Source organism: Lagopus leucura, unplaced genomic scaffold (assembly GCF_019238085.1).
Source record: "Lagopus leucura isolate 7727_CA_CO unplaced genomic scaffold, USGS_WTPT01 Super-Scaffold_100030, whole genome shotgun sequence".
In the NCBI taxonomy this organism is placed as follows: domain Eukaryota; kingdom Metazoa; phylum Chordata; class Aves; order Galliformes; family Phasianidae; genus Lagopus; species Lagopus leucura.
This window is the reverse complement of record NW_024962281.1, coordinates 658,593-679,171: the sequence shown is the minus strand read 5'-3', so window position 1 is coordinate 679,171 and position 20,579 is coordinate 658,593. Positions and strand designations below refer to the sequence as shown.

The window sequence follows — 20,579 nt, the reverse complement described above, 5'->3', positions numbered from 1 at the left end:
AAACCTGAAGGGAAGCAAAAGCTCGGCTCACAGACATGCGTGACCCAGCTGGCTGTGTCTGTGGGGCGCTTAGCACTCCGAGCCTCCTGTGCTGCTCTGCTCTGCTCGTGCTGTGGGGCAGAGCGGAGCTGATGGGAGGTGAGCTGTGAGCTCCACGCACCGAATCGCTGTCACGTATTGTCATGTTCTCCCCTGGTGCAGCCACCAGTGAAATGTAAACTCTTTAATTTTGGTTACAAACCCTTTATCTGTGTTAATCTGTGAGAAGCTCCCGGAAGCCCAGTGGGCAATTTGGGCTGTGCCCCACAGGGATGAGCAGCGCCCAGACAAACCCTGATTTGTGCTTCAGCAAGCGCAGAGCTGAGTGGCAGTGCAGGGTGATGGAGGGCAGGACGGCAATGCTGCATGGCAATGCTGCATGGCAGTGCAATGCTGCAGGGCAGTGCTGTGTGTGCGGCTGTACCTCAGTCTGCGGAGCTGTGCAAGCAGTGAGGAGAGGCAGTGAAGACCATTTTAATGGGTGATTGCCCAAGAACAGAGGAGCGCTGGGCTGGGGCTTGGGCTCACCCTGTGGAGAGAAGCAGCAGGGCTCATGTGCCACGCGCCTCAGCCCTTGTCTGCTGAAGGTGTTGGTTTTTGTTTGTTTTGCTGGTTTTACATTTTGTTTTGTTTTTTCTCCAAGGCCAGAGCTTAATTACATGAGGCGGTTTTGTCTCCAGGTTCAGTATCTTTCCCGTGGGTACACATACTTCTGCAAAAGTGAGTCCTTGTTTTGCAGTACATTTTTTTCTTTTCTTTCCTTTATTTTTTTATGGCTATCATTTTATTTATTTATCTATTTTAATTCACCGGACACAATTGCAGTCATTTTATTACAAACTCTTGGATATAATCTTCTTCTAGTGAGATTACTGTATTCAAATTACAGTTCTGTTATAAGCTTCTGCAAAAATGTGACGTGGCACAGTGTATGCAGTATCTCCTGAGAACAGCCTCACAGAAAACATGCATGTCTGTAGAACTGAATGAAATAATGATGGGGGAATTATAGTCACACATAACGCAGAGATCAGTGACTGTGGTATAAGCTGCTTCCCACAGATTTATACTTTAGGTAAATTAGTGTTTGAAGTCTGAGGAGATCCAAGCTTTCATGGAAGACCTGTAGAGTGTGCAGGCTGCATCTGATGCTGATGGCTTAGTGCCACTTTGCTGAACTGTGTGACTTTGTTGCAGTTCACTAGACAGTGAAATGAGACCCAAATCCCAAGCAGTGGGCTGTTTAATTGTGATTTGCTGGTGAAATGCTCTTTGGCTAGAAATCTATTTGGATTTGCTTAGATTATTAGAATTTACTCCCAGCTTAGGTTTGAGCTTTCATTAATTATCTCTCTGTGTTTGCACTGAGCTTCTCAACATATTTTTAGGGTATTAGTTGTCAGCTTCAGCTTTGCAGGACAAATTTGTCCTCATCTATATCAGAGTGCAGTCTGGTCCAGGCCTGAGGGTCCAAGAGAAGGCAAGACATTGCACTTAGTCAACCATTTCCTACTTGCATGACTTGGAAAGTGCATCATGCTAGGCAGTGCTGATGGGAACAGGGTGAAGGTTGTCATCATCTTTTCCACCAACATATTCTCTCTGGAGCTATGCAGATGAGAGAACCCTTCATTTTCTGGTAAAGCAAAATAAAAATGATTTTGTGAGGAGCTGCATGAACGGGAAGCTTCAGGACAGTTAAGGAGATGCATCAGTTTCTGCCAGTGCATGCCTCATAGTTCACAAGTTTTTGCCTGTAAGACACTCAGAGAAGATCCACTAATGATGAAGTTTACCAGCAGATTTGAAATGCTCCACCTTTGAAAATATAGCACCTTGTACAGTGAGTTTGCTTTGGATTTGGTGTCTTATAAAAGGTGCAAACTGTTTTCTTTGCTGCAGCTGTGTTCTGTGTCTTATATGATAAGGGAAAAAAATTGTTTTCTCTTGCTTTCTGTTTGAATTCTCTGCCTTGCTTACACTTGCTTAAGCTTGCCCATTCTCACACATTGTGCAACCATGAAAGCTGTTCTTCCTCTGCCTTTTTTGTTGAAAATGCATTACGCACTTGAGTAATAAATAAAAGATCAAGGGCAAAGCTGTATAATGTTTTACCATGTTCTTTGTGATAAACCCTACTTTATGGCACTCATTCTTTTGCTAGCAGACCTCTTTCTGGGGAGATTCTATCATTTAGTGTTTCTGCTTATTCTGCAAAGTGAAAGATCTGTTATGACTTCACACCAACTGCTGGATTTCAGCAGATGAGATCTGCGCTGTGTGTAAGTCGCATTGCTGGGTCGGTGGATGAGTTATTTTATCTCACTATTATTCTTTTTCTTGCCTGCCTCAGTTCTAGGGAACTCAAGCTGCCTGAGGGGTGTGAAGACTGCTCTACTCTAGAAGTGTGAGAAACCTTTCATGAAAGCATGTAGGTTAAAGGTCTCTGCTACAGCTGAGTTCCTACCAGGACGTGGTTAATGTCTGTAGCTATGGATTGAGATCGGACTGGAAGTGCTGCCAGCTGCCTGCAGGATCTGGTGGTGGTTCTCTCTGCAACCAGTGTCCTTTCACAGTGCTCTGACGGTAAGCCTAAAGCACCTGCTGAGGACATACATTTCTGCTCCTCTTTGTCACGCCACTCTCCTCAGCAACTGCACTCTTTTCTGTGGTTTCTCTGAGCCTTGCCCTGGTGGAGTGCTGCTTTGGCTTGGTATTTAGACAGGAGGCTGCTGAGGAGCACTGGCAGTGACAGAACATGTGGCTGAGGGCTCCTTGGGTGGCACTGCCAAGTGATTTCCAAAGCAGAGCATCAGTCTGGAACTTCAATGTTTCTTTCTCCTCAGAATAACTCCTTCAATTTCCACTAGAAATTATTGCTGTATCCCTGGGTGCCTCGAAGTTCAGCGTGGTGCAGCTAAATGCTGATAAACAGCTCCTACATTTCTCATTATGCGTGGGTGGCCTGATTGGTATTTACAGCTTGTGCTTTTGCGCTGTGAAATGGAAGGTGAGATGTGAACGTACCACTGCTACTAGAGACCAAACTGAGTGCTGCCCTTCCTAACATTCATTGCTGCTTCTTTAAACACGCTGACCCTATTTGAGCAGCCACGAAGTTTGATGAAGTCAGAAGTCCCGTGCATAGTGAAAGCTGCAGTGCTAACATAGCACTGGAAGGGCCTCAAACCTGTGAACGATGTCATATCACTGGTGTGCTGGGTTTCAGCACAGCTCTGCTGTGACCTTTGGAACATGCACTTTAAGCTTGGACTAAATTTTCCCCAGCTAAATTGAAGGTTACACAGGCACCTCTAAAAGTGGGGCAAGCTTCATCCTCTTCCTTCTGATAGATGCCGCTTTTCTTTTCCGTCTCAGAACTATAACTGCACTGGAGATGAGCTGCTTTAGTCTCGCAGCTGAATAGGAAGGTCCTTAGTGGTGCTGACACACATTTTGCATTGAGGTCACTGGTGTGTTTGGCCCAGGTTTTCAAGTTTCTCCTGTCTCAGGCAGCGTTTGGATGGATCTGGCCACTGCCTTCTATTTAGCAAGGCAGCGTCGCGTGATGCTTCTGCAATTGAAATCACTGCATCAAAGGGAATTGTATTACAGTGAAATGATTGGAACGTCCTGTGTAAAGAAATAAAGGTAGGAGTTGAATTCCTTTCATTTATTATTTGAAAAGTGCAGATGCTTTTCTAAAGCTGTTGTGATTAAAATTCTGAGGTTTTTGTTCTGTTTAAAGGACAATTCTGATTATAATTTTTCAAAAAGCCTGGGAGTTTAAATACGTCTGTATTCACTAATCACACAGTATTGATGCCAGAATACTTCACAGCACCTCATCAGGAATCACAGCTCTTTATTAGACTCATCCCCGTGCTGTTGCCTGCACATCCAGCCTGCCTTGTTTCCACTCTGCCCTCAGGACTTCTGCCCAGGGGATCCTATCAGCCTCCCTTGGGGTCTCAGATCTTAATCATGCCGTATGACCACAAATGACTTCAGTGTTTGCTTGGACAGGATCGATTTACTGGGCACAGTGAACTGATTCTCCAAGCCTTGCCAGTAGGACAGCACTGGCTTCATGAAAATTGATTTAGATATTATTAATTAAGTTAATAGTTATTATTAATAAATAAAGTATTTGAAAAAGCTGATAGAATACTCCTTTCTGTCAACCAAGGCAGCACTAACGAGTATAAATCCTAAAGGAAGCCTATCATTTCATCTGTCTGGTCATGGAGAAGTTAAAGCCTGTATGCTTTGACTCTACCAGACCTAGACATGTGATGAAGGCATCTAAGTTAACGTGTCCTCACACCAACCCTTTAAAATCCTCATTCTAAACTTCTTGGCAGCACGGACAAGTTCTTCTTCAGCTGGTGCGTGGGAACAGCATGTGAAGATGCACAAAACTTTGTTGTTTTCTGAGATACAATGTACAGCCCCTGCTGCAGTCCCCTGTTCTGCTGGTTTGCAAATTAAAGGTCAGTCCAGCAGTAAGAAATGGACTTAGAAAGAAATGGTCACAGCTGCTTCTGAAAAAATGAATCGATTAAGGTCAAAAGCAAGAGTTTGATATGCTATTTAACTCTTGGGCTTGAAATTGAGAAGCTGTAAGTACACAGATCAGTGCTCTCCTCCCTCGGGCTACAGGACTGCACCGTTTAAGTCAGTGTCCTCCGTCCCTCCCTTCCTTCGCTCCTCCTGAAGTATCTGCAGCTTCAGTGCAGCCAGCAGAAACTGACAGCTCGGTAACTTCCGTGCACAAAGATTTCATTCTAAAACTTCCCCGTTGGTTTTTCTTTGCCGTTTGAATGCAGGGCTCTTTATCACATGTTCGTCATTCTGAGCATCCCCATTTTAACGAGAATTGATGTCTGCTAAAATACACTGAACTTTTCTGATACCACTGTGTAATTATCTGTGAAATCATCGGTGACTGCACGTTGTGGTGCCGTTTTTGTGAGCCAGCTGAGCAGCCCGGTCACTTCCTTTCATCTTATGCCGCGTACCGTGTTTATTTAACCCGAGTCGAATAGTTCCCGCTGAGGAGATCCCAGGGTGCTCGATTTGCGGCCGCAGCGCACACTCGGCAGCAGCAGCCCGCTGCTCCGAAAGCCCATTTTCCCGACGTTTTTCAGCTCGCCTTTCCCGCAGCTTTTGCTCTGGTAACAGCGGCCGGGAAGAGCAGGGAGCAGGGCCGGGGCTGGACGCGAGATGGCGGTGCCAGCACGGCCACGGCCGCCAGGAGCGCGGGGCGCGGCTACAGCCCCTGCCCCCGTCCTGCCCCCTCCCCATCACAGTCCGACAAACGAAGCCAGTCCTGCAGCGCTCCTGCCAAACCGCCCCACCTCCTCCCTGCCGTCCCCGCGGTAATCGCACGGCGCATCGTTGCTGGTTTCTGCCCTTTCTGGGTCACTGCTGGGGAGATGAGGAGCGCGAGCAGCGCGATAAAACCGCGCTCCTGCCGGAGAGCCTCGGGCGAACGTGCCGGGAGCGCCCACCCACCGGCTGCTCCCACCCTGCCCGCCTGCGTCGCTGGGTGAAATCACCGCCTCGCCTGCGCGGAGCCGCGGACGGGCACGTGTCGGCGGGCGGGCAGGGGCCGGGAGCCGCCGCCCGGAGCCGCCGACGAGAGCGGAGCGAGAGGAACTTTACCCGAACTCGGGCTCGCAGGGCCGCGGCGGCGGCGCCCCGGGGGCGGCCAACCCGCTCGGCGGAGCGCGGCCCGCCGCTGTCCGCGGTGCCGGCGCCGCCCGGGCTCCCGGCGCCGTCTCCGGTCCCGGCTCCTTTAGGATGATGCAATCGGCGTCGCCCTCTGCGCTCCCGTCCCCGCGCCGCTGAGCGGAGCGGATCCGAGCGGAGCGGCGGGGCGGAGCGCGGCGGGCGGACGTGGGAGAGCCGCGTTCCGCGCTTCCCGGGCGGCCGCGGGAGTCGCCGGAGCGTCTCAGCCCTTAGCGCGGGCTGCGGGGTTTCTGCAAGTCATCTGAGGCAGCGTCCCCCGCAGCGCGTTCCCCGCTCTCCCTTGGCCCCGCTCTCAAGGAACCCGATCGGATTTATTTGGGATTTTTGTGCTTTTTTTCCCCCCCTCTCCCCCTTCGTGCTGTGTGTGTTGTTTTCTCATCACCTGCCACGGTTAACTTTTTTCGTGACTCGGTTTAACTCTCGAGATCTACGTGAATGTTGTTAAGAGCACTTTTCTTGCCTTTGCTGTCCCTTGCTGGGATCGGATCCGATACTATCTGGACTCTATGTGCCTGTATGTGTGCTCTGAGTGTCTTGAAATCTTGCTTTCCTTTACAAGAGCTATGCATTATTTGTAACCAAGGTAAGAGCTGATGTTCTCACTGTCTCATCTGCATGTTTAAATTAGATGTTTGTTTGAAGACAAACTGTGCGTATTCTTTAAACTGCAGGATCACTCCGAGTCTTTCCATTGATTAGTATTTCTGAAAGAGAAGGGGAACTTGGAAAAATTAGATATATTTAGCAGGAAGGCTACCAGCTTCCTCGAATGAGTTGTTTTTCTCTATTGCAATTGCTGGCATGCTTAAGAGGTTAATTTGAATCTTATTTTGTTTTCCCTTTTAGAAGACCAGTGAATTACCATAGGCTGGGCTTGACCTTGATTTTGATGGCTTTGCTGGAAGATCTGATGATGTGATTGTGTTTCATGAAGGGATTTCTCTCCAGCCCCAATGGCTTAGGATATAAGACACTTCTACCACACCATTACTTATGGACAATTCAAATATTTTTTTGGGCATACCTTTTGGGTTTTTTTTTCTCTTTCCTCACTTCCCCTTCCCCCTCATTTCTCCTTAGTACTGGGAGCCTTATTCTAGACTTTGATGTGACTGACCATCCTCCTGCTCCGTGCTGCTGTTTTCTTTCTTAAAGTACAATGGCACTAAGTGGCAACTGCAGGACTTACCTCCCTGCCCGGGAGCAGGGCTCTGGGCTGCAATCCTTCCCGGAGGTTGTGGAGCTAAATGTGGGTGGCCAGGTTTACTTCACTCGCCACTCCACCTTGGTTGGCACCCCTCACTCCTTGCTGTGGAAAATGTTCACCCCAAAAAGAGACACAGCCAACGATCTGGCCAAGGACTCCAAGGGAAGATTCTTCATTGACAGAGATGGTTTCCTTTTTCGCTATATTCTGGACTATCTCAGGGACAAGCAAGTGGTTCTGCCTGACCACTTCCCTGAAAAGGGAAGGCTCAAGAGGGAGGCCGAGTACTTCCAGCTCCCAGACTTGGTCAAACTCCTGACTCCTGATGACAGCAAGCAAAGCCCCGATGACTATTGCCACAGTGACTACGAAGAGGTCTCCCAAGGCAGTGACACGAGAATATGCCCCCCTCCATCTCTCTTGCCATCAGATCGGAAGTGGGGATTCATTACCATTGGGTACCGCGGGTCATGCACTATTGGCAGGGAGAGCCAAGCAGATGCCAAATTCAGGAGGGTCCCAAGGATTTTGGTTTGTGGAAGGATCGCTTTGGTCAAAGAGGTCTTTGGAGAAAGTTTGAATGAAAGCAGAGATCCAGACAGAGCTCCAGAAAGGTACACCTCCAGGTTTTATCTCAAGTTCAAGCATCTGGAGAGGGCTTTTGACATGTTATCTGAGTGTGGATTCCACATGGTGGCCTGCAACTCCTCTGTGACGGCGTCCTTTGTCAATCAGTACACTGATGACAAGGTCTGGTCCAGCTACACTGAATATGTCTTCTACCGTAAGTATGAGACATTGCTGAGGGAAACGTAACTGCCTGCTTGAAGCCTGTCTCTTCTGCTGACTGTGCAGTTCGCAAAGCATGAGAAGTGCAGATTTCTTTGTATCTGCTGCAGATGGGAGCTTTATTTTGATCTGAGGTGATATGCTTCAGTTTAAGCTTTCAAACTATAAGGCCAGGCTGAACTCTGTGGCTTGCTCTTGGCTAGGTGGCAGCACAGACTGCCAAAAGCACCCTATCCCTGTGCCTGAAGGATGCTGCTGTCTCTGGCTGTGTAAATCAGCCATCTGACAGCCTTGCACACTTCCTGAGTGCAAGCAGGATGCAATGTAAGCCATGCAAACACGCTGCAGATTTAATTACAGAAAACCTTCAAATTGGGTTTAATTTACAAAGGTAATAGCTGCTTGATAATAGTCAAGCATAGCCAGCAAACCATCTGTCAACGCGCCTGACACACTTACACGCAGGGAAGGGAAAAAAAATCCTGTCCCCCTGGCTGCTTTTCAACAGGGAGCCTTCTCAGATCCAACTGATGTGCTCTGAGATGAGGTCTCAGAGCAGAGAGAGGCGAGTTGCTGTGCCCTGTTATGCAACATGCCTATGAAAAACAGTCCTCATAATGAGAAGTATCTGCCCTGCTTCCTGCAATCACATCGGATCACATACTGTTGTGGTAATTTTAGCTGATCGCTCTAGCAGGCTCATTAACTTTCTAAGTTGATATTCAGGTAGAGGCACCGTTACCCATGGAAACATGAGGATGATTTTGATTCTATATTCCTATATCAGAAAATCATTCCTCAGCTGCTATGCATGAATGTGCAAGAAGTTTGTGAGGATGTTCTTCTCCATTTTCATCTCAGGAGAGTGAAGAATGGAACATTTCACTGGTCGTTTGTACAAATGGGCTTTAGCTAGGTGCAGCTTTGGTCAAAAGGATTTAAAGAGGGATAAAAATTACTCAGCCTGCAGACCTGCTGCACTGTGTGCAACACTTACATTTGGCAGGCTTGGTAACATGGAGAGCTGACGAAAGTTTTAGGTGAAAGATGATATATCAGGAATTGAATGGCTTGTGTGCAGTACTGGATTCAGTGCCATCTACTCGTGTCTCAGCTCAACAGGCAGCCCTAATCTGCTTATGTAATGATGCTTAAGTTAGCATCCTGAAAAGCCGTATGTATTTTTGACGTGCATAGTTTACTTAAAATTAGTTTTCTAGATGGATTCCTCATCAAAAGGTCCAAAGGATGCTAACAAGGATGGAGGATTGTGGTCCTTTTCAACCCAGGCCATTCTATGTTTGAAGATCAGCCCTGTGCAAGACAGAGGAGAACAATTGGTGTAGACAGATGAATTAGAATGAATTACTTAAATATAAAATCAGAAAGGTTTTTAATAGGCCCAGTGTTTTGCTAATTGAAGAGAGGATGAAAGTAGGTTTGACACCAGTTAGGAAACATGGACTAATAACTTCTATATTACTCACGTTTTTACCTTCAAGGATTGCTCATTGCTTCCACATCATCATGGTTAAGGTACGAAGATAAGAAGAACCTCACAAATTTTGGACAGTGAAACTTCAACACGCTTCACAAAATCTTCTCTCACTAACGCAGAGAACTCCAAATGCAATAGAGGTGCTGTTAGAATGGGAAAGCTTAAAGTGGTAGAAGGGTGATATGGGAATGCAACAGCAAAGGGGCCAATGCAGATATGATGATGTTTCAAAGAAAAGTAAAGGTGCTCACCTGCCTCTGGAGATCTAGGCTTGCAGGAAAGACTCCACCAAACAGAGATCTCCAGAAAGAGATCCACCCCCTGTGGCAGTCAGCCCTTAAATGGGGTCTAGGAGAGGTGCAGCCAGGCTGCACTCCTTCCTATCACACAGCTGAATTGCCTTCACCTGTGCTCCCAGGGCTGACCGGCTCCTTTCCAGGTGCTCAGTCAGTGGTGCAGGCCGGGACTCAGCAGTTCCCCTACAAATTCCTGGAAAGGTTGATCCAGTTCAATAAGTTTCATATTTGGCTCATGCCAATTTTGTGGATTTTTGACACTGATGCTTTTTCAAAGATGAGTTTTTCGAAGGATCCTTCCCTAGGCAAAGCAAGGACTGTGATTCTTTTGTATCTTGACCCAGATGTCTCTGTTACTCTTCATGCTGGTTGCTGCTCGCTCTGACAGAGCTGCTGCTGGGCTGCAGGACTCACCAGCAGTGCTGCAGAAGGGCAGCGCAGTGCCTCCAGCATTCACCTGTGGTGGCAGAGGTCCCTTTCCAAATCTTCCAGAGCCATATCTTTTTAAACTTTGAGGACCGATAAAACTGACATCTGGCTTTTTAGTGGAACATTACAACTTCTCTGCAGCTGTTTAGTCATAATTATTTAATTAGAAGCTGCCAACTGTGTCTGTATAATGATGAATTCATCAAGCTGTTGTGATCAGGTTAATGGTCCTAAGCATGGGAGGTGCCTAATACAACTGGATAGACAGGTACAAAGGTGGTTTCTGCAGAGCAGCTTAGTAGCTCATGTGAAATGTGCGATTGAGGGAGTCCAGAGCTGGGGAAGGATGATTGTTTCCAGAGGAGAAGGAATGGAAGGGGACAACAATGTTTTGATGCACCAAATGCATCATGTGCTCCAAATACTCCTCAGGAAGCAAATTTCTGTGGTTGGCTTGAAGATAAAGACCATTCTTCATGTGCAAATCCTTTTGAAAGCAAAGCAGATGGACCAGTGAGGACGTAAATCATGCAGCTATTCACGTGGGCGCAGTGTGTGCTATTAACAAAACTGGACAATTAATATTGTATGACATTTTCTCCTCTTGTTCAAGTTCAGACGCTCCTACCGCTAATGGGAGACTCGTGTTCTCTTTGGAGGAGATTTTCCCGAAATGCAGGGCACGCAGGGAGTATCCAGAACAGCAAACCTGCAGCTGTTTTGCTGAGTGAGTGGTGAAATGGGCTGCAAAGCCTGCACACAGGATGACAGTGCAATCCTGGGAGGGCAGCTGGGCATCACTCCAGTTTCAAATAGGCCGAGGCAAAGGACGATTTGGAGACAGGCAGTGCGGGTCCATTAGGCCCATAATGAAGCAGTTCTTTGAAATGTGGTAGCTTTGCAGTGGGTAGGCAGGAGCCACAGCCTGCGCATCTGCTCGCAGGTGGAGTTCTGCACATGCGTTTTCTTTCCCTCCAGATTCTCTTATGTCAAGGAATTTTTAAAAAATTAACAGTTAAGGTTGGGTTTCTCAACTGAACACTGTTATGTTTTTGTCTACTGTTTTTTCAGTGAAGTAAAGTAAAGCAAAGTAAGTCTTGAAGTAAAGCCCCATCTCCAACCATTCCTTTATGACGAGGATTATCGCCTGTGCTGGGATTTACATTTTAAAATGTTTTCAACCTTTACAATGGAATGAATCAAAATTGCTCACTGGCACAACTGGTGAATGTTGGGGGGCGGTGGTGTTAAAGCATACGGGCTGGCTCAGCCAGGCCCTATCCCTGACAGCGGCAGAGGCAGGCTCTTTCTCACCTCCTCCCATAACCTACACAGCAGCCCTTTTTGCTTGTCTCCCAGCACAGAGCATTGCCAGGACTGCTGGTGACAGTCCTGCACGCGCACACTGTGAGTGCCAGAGTGCAAAACAACAGGTTGGGAGTGGAGGAGGCTTTGGCTTCAGGCAGCAGGTCAGCATCACAGCTGGGTGCCTGCAAGTGTTTGCAGTGCGTCACAGCAGTGGAATGGCACGGGGAGAAACTGCAGCACAGCCCCACCGTGTATTGCTGTTTCTCCCCAGAATCCCTTCCTTCTCTCTGCTTTTCTCCCCATCATGGCAGGCTCTCAGAGCAGCTCATGGTACAGAGGGGAGACTTTGGTGCCAGCGTGTCACATCAGTCCCTGCCCCTGCTCCCGGTGGCTGCAGGGTGCACCATGAGGAGCCGGTTGCCCTCTGCTCAGCTGGAGCAACGAAGGAGGTGAGAGGAGAGCTGCTAGGCAAAAGGATCAAATATAGAAGTGCAGATGGAGAAAAGAGATAGAAAATTCACACTCAATCTGGAGGGGAAAGAACTAGGGAAAAGATGGAGGTACTGACAGCTATACCAGGGCGTGGGGAGGGAGGATTTGTTAGGAGCGTCAAGCCGTCAGTTTATCACAAATGTTTCTCTGCAACAAGCAGGTGGAGACGGGTTGAGAAAACCTCCTTCAAGTTCACTACAGAAAAGAATGCAGAGATTTAGACAGATGGCTGCCCCTACCCTTCCGGAGGCCATTTTTCAAGTCTGAGCAAGTGTGGAAAAAAACGAACAACTGGCCTGGTTTCTTACGCCTTGCCTTGTGCCGGCCACTTCACATCCTTCAGAGCAGCTCAAGCACCTGCAAATGATGCAAGGGAACTGTGAGGTATTCCTGGCAGTGGAGCTCTGAAAGGAAAAAATGACTTGACAAGGCTCTTGCTCCGGAAGGTCGTGCGCTGCCTGCAGCGCAGGGTGCATTTTGCCCTTCTCACCTTTCTCTTTCAAGAAGATGCTGGTGGTGTGTGGTTGTCATTTGCCTGCTAGGAGGCTGAGATATTTCTGAAGTAGGTTTTGGATTTTGCTGGGATAAACAGACGAGTTCTGTTGGGTGGGGCTGGGCAGGAGGAAAGGCGAATGCCAGAACGTCCACAGCCAGCCCTGTAGTACGTGTGAACAGAGCTGAGAGATCGCACGCCGATGTACATGTGGCTGACTCATAAATGAACTGCGTGGTAGAAACCTGACTAACAAGACTGAATCCTCTTGTACAGGGACACCCACAGCTCTGCTGTCAAATGGTTAGATGTGGAACATGAGTATCGCCTATTTTCCTGCATCTTCATATGGATACCATTTTATGTTCTAGTAATTTGTTCTGTTTTTAAGCTGGCAAAGAAGAAAATGACCCAAAAGATAACAGAATAAAATCTAATCCAGTGAATTATGCACTCTTCCTTTCCTGTTGACAGGAGTTGTTGTTTTCCAGGTAATTATTGACATTGTCAGTGAATCTGGTCCATCTTGCTGAGCAAACCTCTCTGAATTCTCACATTGATGCTTGTCTTCACATGGCGGGGGTGCAGAGCAGTGTGCTGGGTTTGTTAGAGTGTTTGTGGGTGTACAAGAACCTTGCTGTCAGCTTTTTTGGTCATATCTGAGTGTTGGTTGATACTTTCCCACTTTGTCGTGGCCTGCATAGGTTGTCAGTCTGATTAGAGTTCTTCCATAGATGAAAAATGCTATTGGAAACCAATAACAGCAAATCTGAGTCTAAGAATCTTCAGCTCAGTGGATAACTGAAGCACAGCTCAGTAAAAAAGATCGGTTGGATATAGAGCTCTGAGTTCATTCCAGTGATGTACAGTAGTGATGTTCGGGCACCAGCAAGGCTGGCTTGGGGTACTGCCCTGTGTCCCTCCCCTGTGCTCATGGCACGGCTGGCTGTTCCCCATCCCTTTGGTATGATCTTCATTGGTCCGGATGTTTGTTAGAGATGTTTGGCATGGCTGTATAGATCTGTTTTCTTGCTGCTCTAAGGAACATCTCAGTGGTGCACATCTTCCCCCGCTGCAACCCCTGCTTGGCAGCCTGACAGATTTCCTGCCCACAGCACTGCTCCATCTGTCCCTCAGTCCCTCTGGCCTCTGCACGCAGTGGACTGCTGAGGTCATGCGAGGAAACCAGAGCTATGGCTGAGGCTTTGGCCTGGTGAAGTTGCTCGATGTCTGTGGTTTTCCTGTCTTTTCAAACCACCTGGAGGGCTGTGCAGGCTCAGTGCTGTACAAGTAGGGGAGTAAATGAGGATATTTCACCGGGTTGGATGGTCCCAGCAACCTGCCCTGCCCTGTAAGGTCTGTGCTGTGCTGCTCCGCAGGCAGAGAAGGGCTGCAGCACACAGAGGGGTAACAAGTGGAGCAGCCATGTAGGACAGCTGTGCCGTGCCTGCGGCTGGGCAGCTCGAGCTGGGCGCTGTCTAAGAGTGACACACAGATCCTGCAGGTGGCTGATCAGGGGAGGGTTTCACTGTAATAAATGGAGGCACGTGTCTGTATGTACCAGCCTGGTGCTGCTGGTCTGGGGCCATAGGGGCAGGGAGCACTGCCCCGTGGCTTAGGGGACAGCTTGGCAATGGGTACGTGGAGCTGCAGAGCTGGAGGGGAAAATGTCACAGCTGAGAGTGAAGGGTTCTCCCAGCAGCCACTCTGCAGCCTTACTGTGCCCGATGAGTTCAGACCTTAAAACTTGCTGTTACTTAGGGAAAACAAAATCAGAAAGTGCAAGCAGTGTAAATATGAAAACATAACGCAGATATTGCCATTCAGTGAATATCAGCAACATATTGTACACGCAGACAAACACTTCCTTGCAGCAGGTTGGTTTTTTGGTTTTCTTTTCAAGTCATCCTGGATTTGTTTAAATTTGTAACCACAACATTTTCTCAGTTTCTTCTCCTTTTTTTTTCCCAGCTTTTCAAGTTCAAGACTTACGTACAGTAAATATAGAGACAAGCAGCAAAACCTAAATTACATCTTTGAAAAGAGTTAAGAGTAATCTTATGAATCTTACTCAAAATGATTATTTTTTTAAGGAAGAAAATAGACCTGAAGGAGTTAGACTTGGTGGAATTCAGTTGCTTCTGAAGTGTAATGGTGAATGAGTTGGTTGAGCGATTTTGCCCAGCTGTTTTCAGAAGGCACGATCAATAAAATAAAACATTTGGGCCATTATCATACATTATCACAATGTTAAACCAATTGCTTCAATTCACACGTTTCTGATGTACTTCATCGGGGTGAGTCTTAAGGAGTGATGGATGCGGAGCTTTAAACCTGGTGGTGTAACTGAGCTGATTATTGAGTGACGTGAGGAGTGCTGAACACCTGCAATGCTCTGCAAGTCCATACAGATTCAAATCTGATGACTCAAATGTATCCAAGATTGGTACAGAAGATACCACCTCATTTTACTGGTCTGGTGTAGGAGACTGGATTTATTTCAGAGTCAATGGCCCTGCAAGAACTTTGCACTTCTCTTTTGGAGTCAGAGGTTTTATCTCTGCTAGTAGAGGCTGGATGGATAAAGTAGGGGAAAATGACAGCAGAGTACCATGTAGGCTGCTTTCTAAATTAGTTTCTTGTATTAGTTTTCTAATTATATGTCTTTTTAAGTGAGAAGTCTGGGGCTGTGATGATACTTCTTACATTTCAATAGCTGGTTATGAACGTTGAAATACCCATAAATATAAACTGTTTGATTGGGACGTGTTCCTGTTGACCACTCTGTACTGACTGCCTGTTGTGTGAAACACCCTTCTGTCCTTAAGTGAGCGTTGGTGTGAGCACTGTGCAGCTGTAAGAACTGCATGGGCTTTGGAAGCTAGTTCATAAATTACTGCTGCTAAAAAATTTGTAGCACTTCTTCTGAGTCACAACAAAGTGATCAGCAATTTGTAGGAGCTCATTGATTAGCTGCTAAGGCAGCTAAAATATTCCCTTACCCAAAATAGAGTGGAGAAATCGTTGTCTGTCTTGCTTTGTAAATCCACCTGAAATCACAGTGAGCACCAACTGCTGCTGTGCTCGGTCAGTGGGGGTGGCTCGGCCTGGCATCCTGCTGCCCTGGGGAGCCCTGGGACAAATCCAGCAGCCCCAGATGTTTGATTTCATGGTCACAGGATCACGAGTTGGAGTTTTGGGTTGTGTTTGTAGAATGGGGTCACTCGGGTTGAGGGCAGCAGGACGGGCGCAGTGCCTGGCGGAGCCGTGGGTGCAGCGCGGCGGTGCTCTGCTCTGTGCACACCTTCAGCCAGGGCTGGGAGCCTGGCTTGTAGAAAAGTTCGTTCTCTTTTTGGAGGAGTCTTATTTTAAGAACTTCAGATTGAATTTCTATCAAAATGAATCAGAATGTATTTTTGCACCAGAATTAAAGCAGGCTGAAATAGAACCCAGAGGAACGTGCTGATTTTGACTGAATATTGCACTTTAAATATTCTGAAGGCCAAAAACTCAGAGCAAAACTTTACTGAGCAAAAACATGCCATCAGAGAGCCTGAAAATGTGTTTATTTGTGCTCCTACAAAGAGAATTTTACTGATCTTTTCTCAGCTCAGGGTTTGCACCAGTAGTGTGGGGAAATTCAGCATTTTGTTCCGTACAGGAACAGAAGGATTGCAGAGGCTGAGCTCAAGCCTGGAAGGCGAAGGCAGCCTTTACAAATGCACTCTTTGCATACTCACATGAAAATGTGGAAACAGGTCATCAGCTAAACTAAATGTAACACCTGTATGGATAACTGGGCAGGGTGGGGAGCCTCAGGCCCCGCTCTCACCTCCCTCCACCAGGCTTTGCACACTGCTGCTCCGGCTGCTGTGCCCAAATAGGTTCCCTGCAATACACGGAGATGCGCTCATGTTTGCTATCGGCAGGAACAGACCCAGGATCAAACCGACCCTGGATGCAAACAGGAGCCATGGCTCCCACAGCACCTGTGTCTGCTGGTGGAGCTGGATGCTGTTCTTTCATTCATTTCTCTTCCAAACTGCACCCCGTGCTGCTGAGCTATTTCTTGGTTTGAGCTGGGTGTTACAGATGAGACGAGCTGAACTGAAGCAGCGCTACAGAACTGCATCCTACAAAGAGATGAGGTTGTTGAAGCCCAATCCAAGCTGACAGTTCAAACCCCCTGTGGCGCCTGAAACCAAATTCTGGATCTAAACATCTTCTCCCTTGGGAAAAATTGCTGCATGAAAACATGGCAGTTCAAAAACAGAAAGATAACAACAAAAGGGAATAAAAAGTCATCGGCTTTGCGGAGCGGCTGCTCCGCTGTGTGCCACTCTGAGCAGCCTGGGCTGGGGGCGCTTTGTGCCTCAGGGGCAGAGCGCAGGGCTGGAGGTGTCTGCAGAGGGAACTTTTGCTGAGGGCTTCAGCACCAACCGCGCCTGCCTGAAGCTGCCTGAACCCAGCGACAGATTGCGGTGCGCAGGCGGGCGCCTTCCCAGCTGTGTGGGATGCTGCCTCCTCACCGCCGCCCGCTGACGGGCACGTGGGAAACCAGTCATTTTCTGGATGAGAGCTAAAAGCTACATGGCAGACAGTAAATAAATAATTGCAGGGAGCGATCGCACATAGATTTCTTTGAGGCGCAGAACTTAATTAAATTTCATGCTCATGCTCACGTAGTTCCATTGATCAGGAAACAAACGTGTGCTATGTCTTGGAGATTTACTCACCCGGCGGTGTTCTGCCGTCCTCCCCTCTCCTGTGCCAGTTTCATTCATTCTACATCCTGCAGTGCCGAAGAAAAGCGTTCCTATTTTTCTTTCTTGAAGAAATTGATCCTAAGACATAAAGCACACGATATGTGCTTTGTAACTATACAGGATTGCTAAGAAAAATCCCCCCAAAACAGAAGAAGGCTTGATGGGTACTACATTCATTTCCATTTTACAATGGATTTTTTTCCCACTGGGACCAATAAAATTTATGTGAAAGCTTTCAACAGCCTCTCTAGTACTAATTAGTTAAAAGATGGCGTAGGTCTCGCTGGGCTCATTTATCAAGGTAGGGTTTTTTCTAGACACTTCACAACACTTATTTTGCCACCGACTTCAAACTCAACCTGAATTCCCAGTGCTGACCGTTGGCCCTGCGCTGGGATCCCAGCACAGTGCTTGAGGTGCTGCAGCTTTCCCAGCAGCCCCACCGTACACTGCAGTGAGCAGCCCTCCGGTTGGCTAGAGCCATGCACAGTGGTGATGGACCTCTGTTTGGGGAGGGCTTTGTTGGAGTAGCAAGCTTTGGAGGAGGACAGTGTGCTTCTGGCACTGAGAACATAGGGATGCATCACGAAGAGCATGGCAACTGGGTGAAGGAGGGCCTTCCCTCTGCTCTGCCCTGGGGAGGGCACATCTGGAGCACAGTGTGGGGCTCCCCAGCTGCAGGCAGACAGGGATTGCTGGAGAGAGCCCAGAGGAGGGTGCAGAGATGGGGGGCCTGGAGGATGTCCTGATGTGGACAGGATGAGAGTCCCAGGGCTGCTCCCTTCCAGATGCCCCTTCCAACCTCTATGGTTCTGGGATTCTGTGACTCTTGGACATGCTGTGAGAATTCAGGCAATGTGTTCTCCATGCCCACCAGACCCAGACATCCCACCTGCACCTGCTGAAGGTCCTCCCACCAGCTCTGCACATTCCCCTTTGCTGGGCTACTGAGTTCTGCTCCTAGGGGCTGCTTTTAGCTCCCTGCCTCATTTAGGCATGGCAGGGAGCTGTGGGTGAGTGAGGAGACTGCCGTCCTCACTCACGTAACTGTGATTTGGCATATTGGTACAGTATTAAAATTCCAGTTGAACAGATGGTGTCAGGATTTTAACTTATGCTTATGAGATGCAGATGGTCCACGTAGTGAACTTGTACACCAGCTATTTTTATTTTGAACAGGTTAAGAACAAATTACTTTTTGACTGTTATTACTGCTCTCCTCATCGCTTCTTCTTTCTCTGTGTGCACACATGTGCCCATGTTCTCATAATCTCTTTTCCTTGTAAATTGAAAGCACCCTGCTCTGTCCACAGCCCCTGTGGAGCTGCCTCCCCCCTGCTGCCCCTCACTTCCCCTCAGACACTCACGGAGCAGAGCTGCAGGAAGGGGCAGCTCTGCACCCCCTGTACAGCACCGCATTGTGTCCCCAGCAGTGTTCTGCAGAACCACCCACATGAGTTTCCCACTCTGCTCTCTGGCTCGTCTGATGCTCAGAGAAGGACTCGTTCGTGTGCCAGCCTTTGTCTTGCCAGGGCCTGTGGTTCACTGTGGCTGTTCAATGGGATCTGTTTGGTGCTGCTGCCGACTGCCCCTGCCCCACACTCCACCCACACGTGCCATTGTGCTTCCATCTGGCTCCACTAGCACAGGGTGGTAATAAGGAGCAGGGAAGAGGCTCTGCTGCTCTGGGTCTTCTTGTTCCCCAGATGTCTTCAGGTGATGTGGGCTCCAGAGCCCACCTGACATGCCTTTTCCCCATCTTCTTTCCTTCTGAAGATCATCGGTACACTGCTCCCATCCCTGGACTGAGAAGGCATTATTACCCAGCTCACTGCTAACCTGGGAGAGCAAGAGCTTTGCCTGTGGTCAAGTGATGGGACAAGCAAAAATAAATCTTCATCTATTGCCTGTCCTTGATGCATTTCACATTTACATCCTGGCAATAACGGCTGAGAGGTTTCCACGAAAGATGATGAAAACATATGGCAGGATGGCAAAGCCGACAGCTGCAGGTGGAGGCATGATCAGGTTCATTTATTCTTCCCTCATACCTGCTGTCATTACTCAGTGCATTGCATGCAAACAGCAAGCATTGCAGCGCCTGTCAGACCGGCAGCCTTCAGATGCTGCTCCCACCCCAAAAGGCTGCAGCTGGAGCAGGGAATGATGCCCAGGGGGTGGGGGAGCCTCCAGGACACATCCCGTCCCACCCCATAGGGCAGCCATGATTCACCTGGGGCTCTCAGGATCTCCTGGAGTGCAGAAATTGTTGCCCCCTCCCTATTACTTATAATTAGCATTTTTCGATCCTTGGCCAGGATGATGCTGAGCAGCCCAATGGTGCCAGGGTTGTTTTAGCACCTGAAGAAGTGGCTGCCTGGCCCTGCTGGGTCAGGGAAGGCCACACGGAACTGCTCGTATTCTGCAGCTTTGTGATACTCACGTCCTGATGGGGGTGGGATGAATAATGAATATTTCATGAAAAGCCATTACAACACTGTATGTGAAGCAGCCGACATCACTGCACATGCACTGGCGCTTCCTCACTGCAGCCACTATGCTTTTCCTGTGCTGCTTTTACCAGAATGGGGAGAATCAGTAGGACCACCACACATCCCCCCACTGCCTGCCCTCCCCCCAGGTGCAGAAATATCAGAGCTGTGTTGCTGCTTCTGAGGGAGGCGATGAAAAGCTCAGTGCTGATAATACCTTGCACTTTGTGCACGGCCTTCAGGAACCCACTGCTCCCCTGCACATCTGGCCCAGCACAGAGCAGGTTCAGGCTCTCCTGTGCTCCCAGAGCTGCTCCTGCAGGGTAGAGCTGTATGGAACAGCCTGGCAGAGCCAGTGACTGAGGCACTGTAAAGCTGTGGCTTTCAATAGATTTGAAAGAAGCAAAATATGTGAAATATTAGGTGGAATGCATTTACTCAGCTGTAGTGGCAACTTCAGTTACATACTGTAATTTTTGTTTGCAGCTTTACAGAGCCATGGCTGTAGAACAGATTAAGTGTTGTTTAAAAAAATGATCAGAGGTTTTGTTTGCAATCCTGCTGTAACTCTTCCCTAAATACTGGAAGCGTTCTAAATTGGTTTGTATTGATAATGGCATTGTAATGCCTTTTCTTGCTTGTACAGATCGTCGTCGTTATAATGTGCTTATTCCCAAGGGACAAAGTAACTGAGGAGAACAGATGAAGTTAAAGCTTAAAGAATGTTTTCTTAGCAAAAAATCACATTCCTTTTAAAACCGCTTTGCGTAAGGTTACTGGTATCTGATGGTTTGCATTTCCCATTGTTCATGTCAACCGTGCTCCTTGCTAGGGCACAGCCACCAGCCTCTTGGCCCCGAATCCTGCAGCTCTACATTCACAAACACGTGACTTCAACCAGGATGGTGCAGGCAGGGCAATGCAGGCAGGGCAATGCAGGCAGGGCAATGCAGGCAGGGCAATGCAGGCAGGGCAATGCAGGCAGGGCAATGCAGGCAGGGCAATGCAGGCAGGGC

At 48.2% G+C, this 20,579-nt stretch overlaps 1 protein-coding gene across 2 annotated transcripts in view; it reads left to right on the top strand.

Annotated features, from left to right (window-relative positions):
* The first annotated feature begins 5,989 nt into the window (after nucleotides 1-5,989).
* Nucleotides 5,990-20,579, top strand: part of KCTD16 (potassium channel tetramerization domain containing 16) — a 37,176-nt gene continuing 22,586 nt past the window's right edge. Inside the window, exons 1-2 of one of the 2 annotated variants that reach the window (XM_042881796.1) lie at nucleotides 5,990-6,376; nucleotides 6,640-7,784. In XM_042881796.1, coding sequence (XP_042737730.1) covers nucleotides 6,953-7,784 — 832 coding nt within the window. In that variant the 5' untranslated portion in view covers nucleotides 5,990-6,376; nucleotides 6,640-6,952. Of the gene's footprint in view, nucleotides 7,785-20,579 lie in introns of both variants that reach the window. The other variant, XM_042881794.1, reaches the window with a different exon arrangement.